This window comes from Crinia signifera, chromosome 6 (assembly GCF_055691185.1).
Source record: "Crinia signifera chromosome 6, ASM5569118v1, whole genome shotgun sequence".
Taxonomy (NCBI): Eukaryota; Metazoa; Chordata; class Amphibia; order Anura; family Myobatrachidae; genus Crinia; species Crinia signifera.
This window is the reverse complement of record NC_139222.1, coordinates 37,616,836-37,632,059: the sequence shown is the minus strand read 5'-3', so window position 1 is coordinate 37,632,059 and position 15,224 is coordinate 37,616,836. Positions and strand designations below refer to the sequence as shown.

Below are 15,224 nucleotides of genomic sequence, written 5' to 3'. Positions count from 1 at the left end.
TTTGCGGCTCAGATTCTGGTGGAATGAATGGTGGGTGCTATGTGGCATTAGCAAGACCCCCGAAGCATGGTGAAATTATGAACCTAATAATCCATAGATGTGTGGTATATTTTAAAACACTCCTTTATACATAGGCCGGGTTTGTCGGGGCAAGTGTCACACTGGAAAATAGTTTCTTATTCCCTTTTTATAGCAAACTTTGCACCTTTTTTGTGTCCTGCCCTTTTTTCCAGTGGAGGGGATTTCATCAGGAAAATGCTGCCCTGGTACAATACGGGGGCCAGTACTAGAAGTACTGGGGCCCTCTGCCTGCTGGTTCCCAAATATTAGGCCCTTTATGACTTCCTCTTGAAAGTGCATAAATGTCACCCTCTGGCCGGTAGAACGGAATAGCACGTAAGCGTTATACAGTGCCATCTGGATGATATACACGGCCAGCTTCTTGTACCAGATTTTTGTTTTCCGCAGGGCACTGTACGGCTTCAGTACCTGATCTGAAAGATCCACTCCGCCCATGTACTTATTGTAATCCAGGATACAGTTAGGTTTGGAGGTGTGGGTACTGGTACCTCGTACAGGGACGGAGGTGGTACTGTCTCCGTGAATTGTTGTCAGTATAAGGACATCCCTCTTGTCCTTATATTTGACCAACAACATATTTTCGGTGCATATTCCCCTGCTTTCACCCCTTCTCATTACTTGGGCAATGTGCGTTTTTGGGAGGCCTCTTTGGTTCTTGCGCACAGTACCGCAAGCTGCTGTACCTCTTGAACCAAGGGCCTTAAACAGGGGGATGCTAGTGTAAAAGTTATCCACATAGAGGTGATAACCTTTATCCAGGAAGGGGTGCACTAAATCCCAGACAATTTTTCCACTAACACCTACGAGGGAGGGGGGGCATTCTGGCGGTTCAATTCTTGAATCCTTCCCTTCATATACCCTAAACATGTGGGTGTACCCTGAGGTGCTTTCACACAGCTTATACATTTTTATGCCATACCTTGCCCTCTTACTGGGAAGGTACTGGCGGAATTTAACCCTTCCTTTAAAATGTATAAGGGACTCGTCAATACAAATACATTTTTCAGGGATGTACATCTCTGCAAATTTGGCACTGAAATGATCAATGACCGGCCTAACTTTGAATAGCCGGTCAAAGGTGGGATCATCTCTGGGAGGGCACTGTGCATTATCGTTGTAATGCAAAAATTTAAGGATCGTCTCAAATCGAGCCCGGGGCATGGCCATACGGTAAAATGGGGTGCTGTACAGAACATCTGTACTCCAATATTGCCTAATTTCTGGCTTTTTTACTATGCCCATATGAAACACCAGACCCCAAAACGTCATCATCTCTACTGCATCTACAGGGGTCCACCTAGCAAATGATGACGTGGGGTTTTGAGCAATAAACTGCTGGGCATATAAATTAGTTTGGTCCACCATTAAATTTATAAAATCATCAGAGAAAAATAATTTGAAAAAGTCAATTTCTCTGAGACCTGTGGAATCAAATTGGATTCCTGGCATGGCCAAAAACTCAGGAACCTGGGGCTCAAAATTGTCTGGTGGTGGGGTCCATACGAGATCAATTATTGGGGGGGGGTCTCAGCTGCTCTACGGGTGCGTCTTTGAGGGGGTCCCTCATCACCAGAGGAGGAAGAGGAGCTTAAGACAAATCCTTCAAATTCCCCGCTTGCATCACTGGCTGTGTCAGAGTCAGAGGCAAGCATGGCATATGCCTCCTCCGCATTTGGGATGACATTTGGGATGACATTTGGGATGCCATTTTTATTTTTGTGTTACTGGTAGTGAAATGTTTCAACACGTGTATAGTGTAGGGGGGGGTACAAACTTTATTTCAACCCGGGGGGTATGTAGTGTGTAGTGTGTATGTAGTGCAGAAAAAAAAAAAATACTTTATACAGGAATTTGATCACAATAAAAAAAAAAAAAATTGAAGGGGTTAAAAAAAAAAAAATTGAAGGGGTTAAAAAAAAAAAAAAAAAGGTCCTGCGCCAAAAATTGAGCACAGATGTTGGTCAGTAACGTCCGTCACTGAACAGCGCTCAAAGGCAACAGGAATTTGATAAAAAAAAAAAAAAAATAGATCAACCCTGTGCCGAAAAAGCTGATCAGTGATGTACGTCACTGATCAGCGCACAGTGGCCACAGGACACCCACAAAATCACAGTGTGTGTAAAAAAAAAATTAAAAAAAGACCCCACAGCACTCTCAAAAAAAAAAAAGGTGATCAGTGATGCGACACTGATTACCAGTGAGGGGCAGCAGGTGCACAACCTTTGGTGCAACTGACAGTGCAACTGGCAGCAACTGACAGGTATATATATATATAAAAAAAAAACTGCGCCCCCAAAAAGTTGCTGATCAGCACAGATATACTGATCAGCACAAAAGGGGGGGTAGCAGACACAAAATATACACTCTCTATCACTCTCTGTCACTATCTCTCTCTATCTCTCACTATCTATCACTATCTATCACTATCTATCACTATCTATCACTCTAGGACACTGCAGCAGCAGCACTGACAGTTATATGTATAAAAAAAAACCTGCACCCCCAAAAAGGGGGGGTAGCAGACACAAAATATACACTCTCTATCACTCTCTGTCACTATCTCTCTCTATCTCTCTATCTCTCACTATCTATCACTATCTATCACTCTATGACACTGCAGCAGCAGCACTGACAGTTATATATATAAAAAAAAAACCTGCACCCCCAAAAAGGGGGGGTAGCAGACACAAATCTCTCTATCTCTCTATCTCTCACTATCTCTCACTATCTCTCACTATCTATCACTATCTATCACTCTATGACACTGCAGCAGCAGCACTGACAGTTATTTATATATAAAAAAAACCTACACCCCCAAAAAGGGGGGGTAGCAGACACAAAATATAGCTCTCTCTGTCACTATCTCTCTATCTCTCTCTATCTCTCTCTCTATCTCTCTATCTCTCTATCACACTGCAGCAGCAGCAGGAAGTCCCAAGAAGTCAGATCCAGGAAGCGTCCAGCACGCTACAAGCAGTGATCAGGTGATCAGGTAAGGTATTTGCAAGGATCAGGTAAGTATTAGCAAGGATCAGGTCAGTATCACGGCAGATAGGCACGGTGACCGCTCTGCACGCTATTCCAGACCGGAATGGCGTCTGCAGCGCAGTCACCGTTAGTTTAAATGTCGCGCCTTGGCTGTGATTGGCTGTCGGTCCGACGGACCAATCACAGCCTTGGGGGCAGGTGGGGTGAGGGTGGGGTGAGGTGTCATCGTCACCGATGACCCCCTCATGCCCCCTGACGCCCGGCGGTGATTGACACCTGTGTTACCGAGCGTCTGATTCGCTGGTAACACAGGAAAACGCTGTGAATGGCTGTTCACACTGAACAGCCAATCACAGCGATCGCCGACGGGGGGGCGGCATCGCAGCCCCCCCTGGGCATGCAGGGACATGTCTGCTGTCAGGGACAGCAGACATCGTCCCTCTGTCACTGCGTCTCTAGACGCAGTGACAGTTTAAAGTCATGACGTACATTTATGCCATGTGTCGGGAAGTACATCCCGGCCATGACGTAAATGTACGTCAAATGTCGGGAAGGGGTTAATGTATTTTTCAGTTTTAATATTTTATCTTTTCTCACTTCTCCAACCAAACAATCATATTTATCTTTATGTTGAGTTTTTGAGCTCTTTCCTTGAACTGCATGAAAAAGTCAGCATAAGTCCACTGTTCTTTGAATATCCTAGACTCAGAGTCAATTTTTCTTTTTCTTGACAGCATTGTTTCCTAGGGATTCCAAATTGCTATTAGTAAAATGAGAGAGGGAGAGCCAGTCAAGCGCAGCCCAATTAGTGCTCACTAGTGTAGCCCAAGTAGTGACCATAAGACTCACCTCTTCAGGGGGTAATAATGCTCCCAACCTCCTCCAAGCTGCCTCTGCGCTGTGATGCCTCTGTTTCCCGCACTCTCGCTCCCGCTTCCGACCTTCACTGCCCACAAGTCAAAGCTCAGGCGGCCCTCCCAAATGCCCTGGCTTCCTCTGAATCCTGGGAGATGAGAGTGGTTGTCCGGCTGCGCTTTTCGGTTCCTCTCACTGCCTGAAGCTAGATTGCAGCTGGACAACAATTCTCATGATCCAGCGCTTCAGCCGGCCAGCCAATCGGCGGCGGCCGCCGCCCCCTCTCCCTCTTCCACCAATGACCGTCCTTCTCATGTAAAAAAAATGACAGACAGGCAGCGGCAGCATAAACACCCGGCGGGCCATATAAATGTCCTCAGCGGGCCACATGTGGCCCGCGGGCCGTAGTTTGAGGACCCCTGGGTTAGACTTAACTTTTGCAGTTGGACCAGAATCCCACTACTGATCTACAGTATACAGTAACCTCCATTTAAGGGCATGTGCCGGCTATGTCCCTAAGATTGTACTGTACGTCGGATATAGGAGCATCTTTGACTGGCACCTCTGCTTATCTGATTTGTCTACTTCATTGTAACGACCTGTTCCTGATTATTTGACTACCATGGTTTCATTGAAGCATTGTGCACTGTGACAACTTTATATATAAAAAGCTGACTTCTCCTCACCTCTATGATGAGACGTACCTCCACTGACCATTAGACGGACCAAATTATAACAGAAAGTGAAAGCAATGTTTGCAGGGACACTGATCTAATTCAAACTTGCTGGATATGGTGGGGGGGGGGCTGTGAAGACATAGATTGGAGTCAGAAGCAGATAGAGACTGGGGGTCGGGTTGAGAGTTTGTGGGCTAAAAACTGTCACAGCTCAAACTGAAATAACGACTGTCACTGCTCAAAGGGAAAGTACATTGCAGATGCCGCCATTCTGAAGTTTTTTTTTACTAGTGATTTTATACTTTATTGCTCTTATGTTTTTGTCTTGCAGTTTGTTCACAGATAATAGAAGGTCAATAAGAATATATACAGTATATATATATATATATATATAAAAATTGGAAAGCCACAGTTGAAACAGAAAGTACAATACATACTGTACATATGATAAGTAATAGATTTAAAAAAAATGAAGCCAAATTCATTTTAAAGTACTATAACAATGATATATTTCTATAATTATGACATCCTGTCATATTAAATGCATTTAATATACTTATTGGCTTATTTTTATTGTATTTCTTTGCAGGTGTTTGTGTTGCAGAACAACGCTTTCCCAGTGCCCGCTCCATCACCCCCATCACCAACCTCTTCTGTCGAATACATGAATGACATGTATTAATATTATTATGTCATATTTATATACCATAACGTGGATCCAAATATTTATGGACATATGCTCAATTCACCAAGAGCCAATGTATCCTGAATTATATTAAACAAGTGGACCGCAACTCTCCCACCAATATAAACAATAGCACTGGTGCAAACGAGCAGTATCATAAAGCATTGTTGGCACACTCAGCTCACATGCTGTACATGAAACGGCAGTACAGTGTCTTATGAATCAACGTTTCAGTTCATTCATTTTACTATCATCAGGATATCCTGTGTAAGTCCAAGTCAGCTGAGAAGACGCTGGAAGCACCAGGCACTAAGGGCCTTATTCTGGTTTTTGCGGTCCGTTCTGAATTTTTTCGGAAATGACCGAACGCCACGCTGTGCAGACATTCTAAGAACACACGGCCACAGGTCGTCCGCATCCCTTCGGACGGACTCACTAAGAAGAGGGAGTGTCTTCGGACTACATCCAAACGTGCGTGTGCGGTGGGAACACAAAGATTGAGCACGGTCTTACAGCGTCCGAAGCTGGCCGTACGCACCGATTCAGTGTATTTCCGCAAACCTCACTATTCTATTCGGAACTCATGCTTCTGCAACATGACACACTTATCCAATTAGCCAACCTCATAACACATTGATTATTTTTAAATGTAATCAATTAATTCCTAATAGATAATTAAACACATTACTAGCACTTTAGATTAACCCTTACATCATGTTAAGTGGTATTACTTCATTGTTGCCCCTTTACCTATGTTTTATGTATGCATACTATATATTAATTGCACGTCAAATGCAATAATCTACAATGTGCAAATTATGAGTAACACATAATAAAGGCCACTTACCTACAGTTATAAACACAGTGTGTGTGTGTGTGTGTGTGTATACATCATTATGCATATGGGCTAATGTTATTTGTACTACAATTATAGTAATTTTGTGTCATGCAAGGATTTGCACACTATAATAAAGGTACTCTACCTCGCTGTGCTAAAACACACACATACACACCAACACACCTTCAACGCCATTTAAAAAAAAAAAAAAAATTAAAGTAGCAGGTCCGACAGATCCTGCAGATCTACAGCCAGCAGTAGGAGGTGCTGGCACATTCTCTGGAGGGCACCTCGGACGCCCTCGCCGACTTCCCTCTGGTCATCTGTGGGCATGTTAAAGGGGGTTAAACATTACTATTGATATTCAGGTAGACATTTTACTTTGTGATACCTAAATTCAATCAAAATGACCTACAGCATGATAAATCATAGATACACACAATTACATAGGCTACTGCTTTCCTCATGAAAACAACTACTATGATGGTGACACACACACACACACACACACACACAGTGGTTTACACTATACAATCTGTTACTTATAACATTAATTGTCAATGTATGTTTAAAAAGCCCACCAACACTTGAACCTCACTCAGACTTGTCCTGCCTTACCACTCAGCAATGTACTATAAAGCTACAACCAGTATAAGTTTTTCCCTTTTTGCATAAATATAATCGATCATGTCACTGCCATGTGATCAATTTGTGGCTCTCATTCTAATACATACTAACCTATGTGTGATGTTGCTGCTGCTGGTGAAGGCTAATACCATCTGCGTTTCAAAATTTGTAAGCAACAGGCTAATGGATACATTATGGCCTTGTTAGGGATGTATATTTTATGAGCCTACCCTGATTTTCAATTATCTATAGAGGCCAAACATTATTGTACAATGTCCCCCATACTCCATTTATGCCATAGTCCACCGTGTAATAAAAAAACATAACACATACCACTAATCAAGTACACGAGGCTATAGATCAGTGTTTTTCAACCGGTGTGCCGCGGCACACTGGTGTGCCGCGGCAAGCCCTCAGGTGTGCCGCGCTATAGTGGGTCACGGCGGCGACTCACCAAGGTCCTCCTCCCTCCTCCCTCTTCGCCGCTCGTCAAATCAGACAGCGTCCTCCGTCCTCGGAGCTGTCTGTATGACTCCTGTATATGACGCCGGGACGCGCCTAGGTCGGATGACCTAATGCGCACAGGCACGTCCCGGCGCATGCGCATAACGCCGCCGGAGCCATCTCGTGAAGTGCGCACTGCGCGCACTGTGTAATATTGTATTCCTTGAGGTAGGGTTAACATTACAGATATTAAATGTGTACATCCAACGGGCGCTGTTCAATAATAATGGACTGGCAGGTGTATGTAATAACCAGGGGGGGGGGGGGGGGTAGGTGTGTGTAATTATTACACACACCTGCCCCCCCCCCCCCCTGGATATTACACACACCTCTCCCCCCCTTAGTTATTACAGTGTAATAACTAAGGGGGGCAGGTGTGTGTGATAGTGTGATAACTAGGGGGGGCAGTTGTGTGTAATTATTACACACACCTCCCCCCCTTAGTTATTACACACACCTGCCCCCACCCCCCTTAGTTATTACAGTGTAATAACTAAGGGGGGCAGGTGTGTGTAATAACTAAGTGGAGGCAGGTGTGTGTAATAACTAAGGGGGGGCAGGTGTATGTAATAACTAAGGGGGGGCAGGTGTGTGTAATAACTAAGGGGGGGGGCAGGTGTGTGTAATAACTAAGGGGGGGCAGGTGTGTGTAATTACAATGGGGACATGTGTGTATAATTACGCTGTGGGGGCAGGTATGCGTAATTACAATGGGGACATGTGTGTATAATTACGCTGTGGGGGCAGGTATGCGTAATTACAATGGGGACATGTGTGTATAATTACGCTGTGGGGGCAGGTGTGCGTAATTACAATTAGGACATGTGTGTATAATTACGCAGTGGGGGCAGGTATGCATAATTACAATGGGGACATGTGTGTATAATTACGCTGTGGGGGCAGGTATGCGTAATTACAATGGGGACATGTGTGTATAATTACGCTGTGGGGGCAGGTATGCGTAATTATAATGGGGACATGTGTGTATAATTACGCTGTGGGGGCAGGAATGCGTAATTATAATGGGGACATGTGTGTATAATTACGCTGTGGGGGCAGGTATGCGTAATTATAATGGGGACATGTGTGTATAATTACGCTGTGGGGGCAGGAATGCGTAATTATAATGGGGACATGTGTGTATAATTACGCTGTGGGGGCAGGTATGCGTAATTACAATGGGGACATGTGTGTATAATTACGCTGTGGGGGCAGGTATGCGTAATTACAATGGGGACATTTGTGTATAATTACGCTGTGGGGGCAGGTATGCGTAATTACAATGGGGACATGTGTGTATAATTACGCTGTGGGGGCAGGTATGCGTAATTACAATGGGGGGTGACATCATATGTTTAATTACAGTGGGGGCCAATGTGTTTTATTACTGCGGGGCCAATGTGTTTTATATGAGGCTCTTCTTGGCACTCCAGCGTGTGACCGAGGCTCTTCTTGCCACTCCAGCGTGTGACCGAGGCTCTTCTTGCCACTCCAGCGTGCGACCGAGGCTCTTCTTGCCACTCCAGCGTGTGACCGAGGCTCTTCTTGCCACTCCAGCGTGTGACCGAGGCTCTTCTTGCCACTCCAGTGTGTGACCAAAGCTCTTCTTGCCACTCCAGCGTGACTGAGGCTGCAGAATCTTTCATCGTTGAGATACTGACAGGTAGGGACCAGTGTTTTTTCTATGGGTCAAGTGTTTGTTTATTTTTCTGTGGATGTCAATATGTGTTTTTTTTTGTGCCACTCCAGCGTGTGACCGAGGCTCTTCTTGCCACTCCAGCGTGTGACCGAGGCTCTTCTTGCCACTCCAGCGTGTGACCGAGGCTCTTCTTGCCACTCCAGGGTGTGACCGAGGCTCTTCTTGCCACTCCAGCGTGTGACCGAGGCTCTTCTTGCCACTCCAGGGTGTGACCGAGGCTCTTCTTGCCACTCCAGCGTGACTGAGGTTGCAGAATCTTTTATCGTTGAGACACTGACAGGTAGGGACCAGTATTTTTATTTTTACGTGGGAGTAGGTGTGTTTTTGAGGAATATAAATTCTGAATTAACTTTTTATTTTATTTTTTTCCAGATTTTCTGAAACATGGACAAGTTTCTAACTAGGAAACGTGCATTAGCATCAAATGATGATGACAATGAATCAAGTGTTGCTGGCCATAGTTCTGGTGCTAAAGCCATTGTGCGCCAGTATAAAGAAGAATATTTGTCCTTTGGATTCATTACATCTGGAGAAGAGCAGCCACGTCCTAAATGCCTTGTATGTGGTGAGAAACTGGCAAACCAAGCCATGGTCCCAAGTAAGCTGAAGAGACACCTTCATACAAAGCACTCACATGTGTGCAATAAGCCATTAGAATATTTTCAGAGACTTCTAGCTGAACAAAAACGCCAGGCAAAACAGTGGGAAAAAATCACAACGGTTTCTGACAAAGCTCAAGAAGCCAGCTATGCCGTTGCTGAAATTGTGGCAAAGAAGATGAAATCACATACAATTGCAGAGACAGTCATTTTGCCAGCATGCTGTAAAATTGTAAATATCATGTTTGGTGAGAAATATGAACAAGAGATTTCAAAAATCCCTCTGTCTGATAACACTATTAGTCGGCGAATACTAGACATGTCTGAAGATGTTGAGTCACAAGTCATCACCAAGATTAAAGAAGCCAAGGTCTTTGCATTCCAACTGGATGAGTCAACTGACATCACTGGAAAAGCTCAACTACTAGCATTCAGCAGGTTTGTTTGTGATGAAGAATTCATTGAACAATTTTTATTTTGCAAAATTCTTCCGGAAACAACAAAAGGCCAAGACATTTTTGATGTTGTCAACACTTATTTCACTTCTCACAATTTGTCTTGGGAATCATGCATCAGCATCTGCACAGATGGTGCTCCCTCTATGTCGGGAAGAGTGAAAGGATTTGTTGCATTAGCTAAGCAAAAGAACCCTGCCATTGTTTTTACACATTGTTTCCTTCACAGAGAGGCCCTCATTTCAAAATCTGTAGTACCTGAGCTGCAAAAAGTACTGCAAGAGACAATAAAAATGGTCAATTACATCAAGAGTAGGCCATTAAAATCAAGGTTGTTTTCTGCACTATGTTCTGACATGGATGCTGCTCACACACAACTCCTACTGCACACAGACGTGAGGTGGCTATCTCGAGGGCGGGTGCTTTCAAGATTCTATGAACTTAGAGAAGAGCTCATCGTTTTTTTTACTTCTGAAAATCCTGAGATGGCTGAGCGTCTTAGTGATGAGACCTGGTGCAATAAAGTTGCCTTCCTAGCTGATATTTGCCAAGTATTGAATACACTTAACAAAAGTATGCAGGGTAAGAATGAAAATATTCTTACTTGTACTGACAAAATTACCACTTTCAAGGAAAAATTAACATTGTGGGGAGCCAGAATAAAAAAAGAGAACAAAGTTGAGATGTTTCAGCTGACAAAAAGTTGCAGACTTGAGAAACATTTTATCAACTTAATTCTACAAAGTTTGTTATTGCTGACTGACAACATTGACAAGTATTTCCCATCACTTGATATTTCTTCCTTGGACTGGGTGAGAGATCCATTTGTGCCAAGTGCATATGCGTCGGCTGAACTAAGTGTTACAGAAGAAGATGAGCTGGCAGAAATAAGGAATGACAGAGGGCTGAAATTAAAGCACTCATCAACAGATATGGCCTCATTCTGGTTGTCTCTTCGACAAGAATTCCCCATGGTCACAAAAAAGGTGATTGAAGCACTACTTCCTTTCTCCACATCGTATCTGTGTGAGGCTGCATTTTCTGCTATGAACACCATGAAGTGTAAGAAAAGGTCACGGCTTCAATCATTGGAGGAGGACTTGAGGGTATGCTTGTCAACCATCCGTCCGCGGACAAAAGACATCATGAGACATCACCAAGCACAGGTTTCCCACTGATATTTTTATGTAAGTAAAACCTATTTGTTTCTACTAATTTTAAAGGAAATAATAACATATGTAATATATCTTGAGATCTATGTCAATATTTGTTATTACTTGGGTTAAATTTGATTAAAAACTGTTGGTGTGCCTTGGCAATTTTAAAGTCTGGTCCGGTGTGCCGCGACCTGAAAAAGGTTGAAAATCACTGCTATAGATTGTAAGCTTGCAGCAGGGCCCTCTTACCCCCAAGTCTGTCTGTTGTTACCCACTTTGTTTTATTACTGTAAAGCACAATGGAATCTGCTGTGCTACATAACAAACTGTACCTAAATAAGTAACTAATGAGGCATTATGTATACGTACCACTTTCCACAACCTCTGCACCCATGTCTTCCACCAGGTTGGTGGGTGGTGGGTAGTTGGCTGGTGGGAGGGTGCCTTCAGTGTCGGCAGTGTAGCTGGGTGGAGAAGGGAGGGAGAATGTGGAGGTTTGGGAGTGGGAAGGGTCGTGGGTTTGAGTAAGGTCGTGGGTAGGGGAAGGGTCGTGGGTAGGGGAAGGGTTGTGGGTTTGGGTAAGGTCGTGGGTAGGGGAAGGGTTGTGGGTAGGGGTAGGGTCGTGGGTTTGGGTAGGGTCGTGGGTAGGGGTCGTGGGTTTGGGTAGGGTCGTGGGTGGTGGAAGGGTTGTGGGTTTGGTTAGGGTCGTGGGTTTGGGTAGGGTCGTGGGTAGGGGAAGGGGAGTGGGAGTGGCCCTCCTCCACACGGGCCTGTCTTGCCCTTTCCCGTGCTGTGTAAATAAGATACAATAGAGCAATGGATGAGTGACAATTATGGGACATTATTTTATTAATCAAATTCAATATTCATATACAATACATATTATATCCACATGACCGCATGTCAATGAGGAAGTATCACACATATAGTATATGCCATTTATACCTCATTGACACCCACTTACCCTCATTGACACCCACTTAGCCTCATTGACACCCACTTAGCCTCATTGACACCCACTTAACCTCATTTACTTATATTAGTTCTTAATGTGAAAATCAATGCATTCACCGGCAATTATGTGTTTATAGCGTAAAAACTCACATCTCATGGGCAAATTATATGATCTTAATATGAGTAATATTATTAATCGTATGAAAAAGGATATAGATAGTTGGAAACACCTAAAACTATCATACTTAGGACGGGCTAATTTAGTAAAAATGGTTCTCTTTCCGAGACTCTTATACCCCCTTCAATCTCTCCCGATTTTAGTAACAAAACGAGATTCATTAGAAATCAATAAGATCATGCGGACGTTTATATGGAATGGGAAAAGTGCGAGAATTAGCCTGATAAAATTGCAACAGACTAGATCAAATGGGGGTATTAATCTTCCCAATATAGTGGAATATGGAAATGCCGCTCATTTGAGGTATCTACGGGATTGGCTAAATGGTAACGATAGGTATGCCAACACAACTATGGAAGCCACTTTTCTTAATGGGGATAACTTAAGTGTCTTTCTACATAGATATGACGGGGAGTTACATCCCTTGATACAGAACAATCCATTACTTATGACAACGCGCAGAGTATGGCATTTGTTACGTCATAAACAGGTATTGAACAAATATACCCCTATCCACTTACCCTTGGTATCTAATCCACAGTTTCAGCAAGGTATGGCTCAACATCCATTTACTTTGTGGCAAAAACAGGGAATTACTAAAGTAGGTCATTTAATTAATTAAACAACTAATAAACCACTAACGTTTACACAAGCGATAGACAAGTTTCCATTTTTACAATCTTTTCCATTAGCATTTTTTCAAGCTCAGCACTATGTGGCTGGCCTAGCTAAGGTGCTAGCCCCGAGGGACTATAATAATCCATTGGATATACTCTTGGAACGAGAAAATCGCCTCTCCAAGGCGATTTCATCCCATTACGTTTTTCTTCATAATCCCCTACAACATGGGGAGATACGTACTGGGATGGCGCAGTGGAGGGAGTATATGCCTATGCTGACCATAAAAAAATTATTGAAAGCTCTAGATAATTCTATAAAATTGATGCCAGCTGCGGCATATGTAGATCTTTTTCTTAACGTGTTGCATAGAACATACCTGTCCTCGCATCGTCGATATCTGATGGGATCACTTACTAATCACTCATGTCTTCGATGTGGGACACAGGAGGCCGAGCTATACCATTGCATATGGAAATGCCCTGTGATAAGGAGTTTTTGGGTCCAGGTATGGACATACTGTATACGACACAGTACCTAGTTTTGGCTTTATGCTTGACTGCAGAATGGGCTATATTTGGAATTATGCCGGTAGGAACACGCATTACACAAGGAGTACATAAACTTTTGATAGTCGTATCAGCAATTAGAAATGTATTTTACAAAATTGGGTACAGCCTAGAGCCCCTCCGTTTACTCTTTTTCTTAATAAATTACATCATGTATTCAAAATAGAGTGGCTAGAAACATCCCTGAAAAAAGACATAGATACGGGGAAATTTTTCATCACATGGGAAATTTATATTAACACCCAACCCAACACTCTAAATAAGCAGATTTGGAAATGCTTTCGGAACACATGTTGGTACGAAACACGTATGAACGCACAAGACCCACCGATCGTCTTTGGGTGATTATTAAATAATACCAATAGTGTAAACGTTAAAGTGGGCTTATTAAACTGTGAGGACAGTGATTGGAAATATATAACCGGAACCCCCATGCCATGCAGTGATACTCGACAGTCTTTTTCTGTTTTATTTATCTATTCTTTTGTTTCCTGTGTTTGTAAATTGTAACATGTACAAAAAATGTATTGTAATGATTTTTTTGCAAAGCACTTCAATAAAAGAAAATTAATGTAAAAAAACTCACATCTCTCAATCCGGCGCCTCAGACGCTGGAGGAGCTCTGGCTGGCACCTCCGCAGGTCAGACCGTTGCCGCTCCAGCAGAGCGATGGTCCTCCTCACCTGTGTGCGGGCGAATATCCTGCGCCGGGCAGCAACGTACGCCCGGCGCTTGTCCCTGTTGGATATGAAGGGCCCCGCACGGCCCAGCCTCCTCTCCATCACTGCCACAAGGGCCATGAGCTCCGCAGTCGTAAAAGGGGGTGCTCTGCCATAGGTCGCCATCTTAGCTATGGTGCATTAAAACCAATCATGTCCTGTGATTGGTTGTTAAGAGTGGTATTTGGTATTAACTTTATTGATCATATTGAAATGAACAGTGTGTATGCGCCATAACAATATGCGAAAACATTGCAACGCCAAGCAACGCTTGCCATAGCTTGGCATCGCATAGCTGTCCTTCGCATTACTTACTGTATGCATTGATGTACATATATGCGTACATTGAGTAAACTACACACATAAACATATGTGCAGTTCTCCAGCCTACACCATTATATTGGACACATTATAGACCTCAACTGCCTGCCTTATTCACCTATTACTTCAAATATGTATATATATATATATATATATATATATATATATATATATATGTAAAAAAAATAATATTTGCACTAATAAAACCATCACCAACGCATACAAAACAGACAGGGCCAAATAAGTATGAAAATCAATATACTCACCAAACATGGATGACAAGATCAAATGTACCTAGCATCAAGCCATTATTTATAGGCCTATCACATGTGATTTTGATGCAATTAGTGAATAATATGGGATGTGTTGTGGAATGGATTTGAATCTGGAAAGGTTAGTTACATTTGTTGTGCCTATAATACAAGTGCACATTTCAATTCACCATTCACATATTGCATGTATGACAGGATAAATTAGCAGTTGTGCAATGATGAAAATCTTAGAATATGTATAGAAAAAGCAAATCGGAATTGACGCCGGGTTTTGTAGCTATTTTTAAATTATTCCTGGGATGAGCGTGGCGTTTGCGCCGCAAAATCATAGCGTTATACGCTGCCGTATGGTACGCTGCCGCACGATACATAGCAGTACAGAACGCTGGGTGGGGGTGATGTATGCAAATTAGGGACATGGGTGTATA

The 15,224-nt window shown here is 43.2% G+C and overlaps 2 protein-coding genes across 2 annotated transcripts in view; both read left to right on the top strand.

The window, feature by feature from the left end:
• The window catches only part of LOC146006924 (membrane-spanning 4-domains subfamily A member 4D-like), a 44,730-nt gene extending 38,612 nt beyond the window's left edge, over nt 1–6,118 (top strand). The window contains exon 6 of the mRNA XM_083145359.1: nt 5,191–6,118. Within this exon, the coding sequence (XP_083001485.1) occupies nt 5,191–5,283 (93 nt within the window). The 3' untranslated portion in view covers nt 5,284–6,118. The remainder of the gene's footprint in view (nt 1–5,190) is intronic.
• A 3,220-nt stretch (nt 6,119–9,338) lies between these two features.
• LOC146009587 (SCAN domain-containing protein 3-like) lies at nt 9,339–11,186 on the top strand. Its single transcript, XM_083150034.1, has one exon. The coding sequence runs from the start codon at nt 9,339–9,341 to the stop codon at nt 11,184–11,186; it is 1,848 nt and encodes a 615-aa protein (XP_083006160.1).
• The last annotated feature ends 4,038 nt before the right edge of the window (nt 11,187–15,224 follow it).

Coding starts and splice junctions, on each gene's coding strand:
- LOC146009587 (XM_083150034.1), top strand. CDS start 9,339: ATGGACAAGTTTCTAACTAGGAAACGTGCATTAGCATCAAATGATGAT.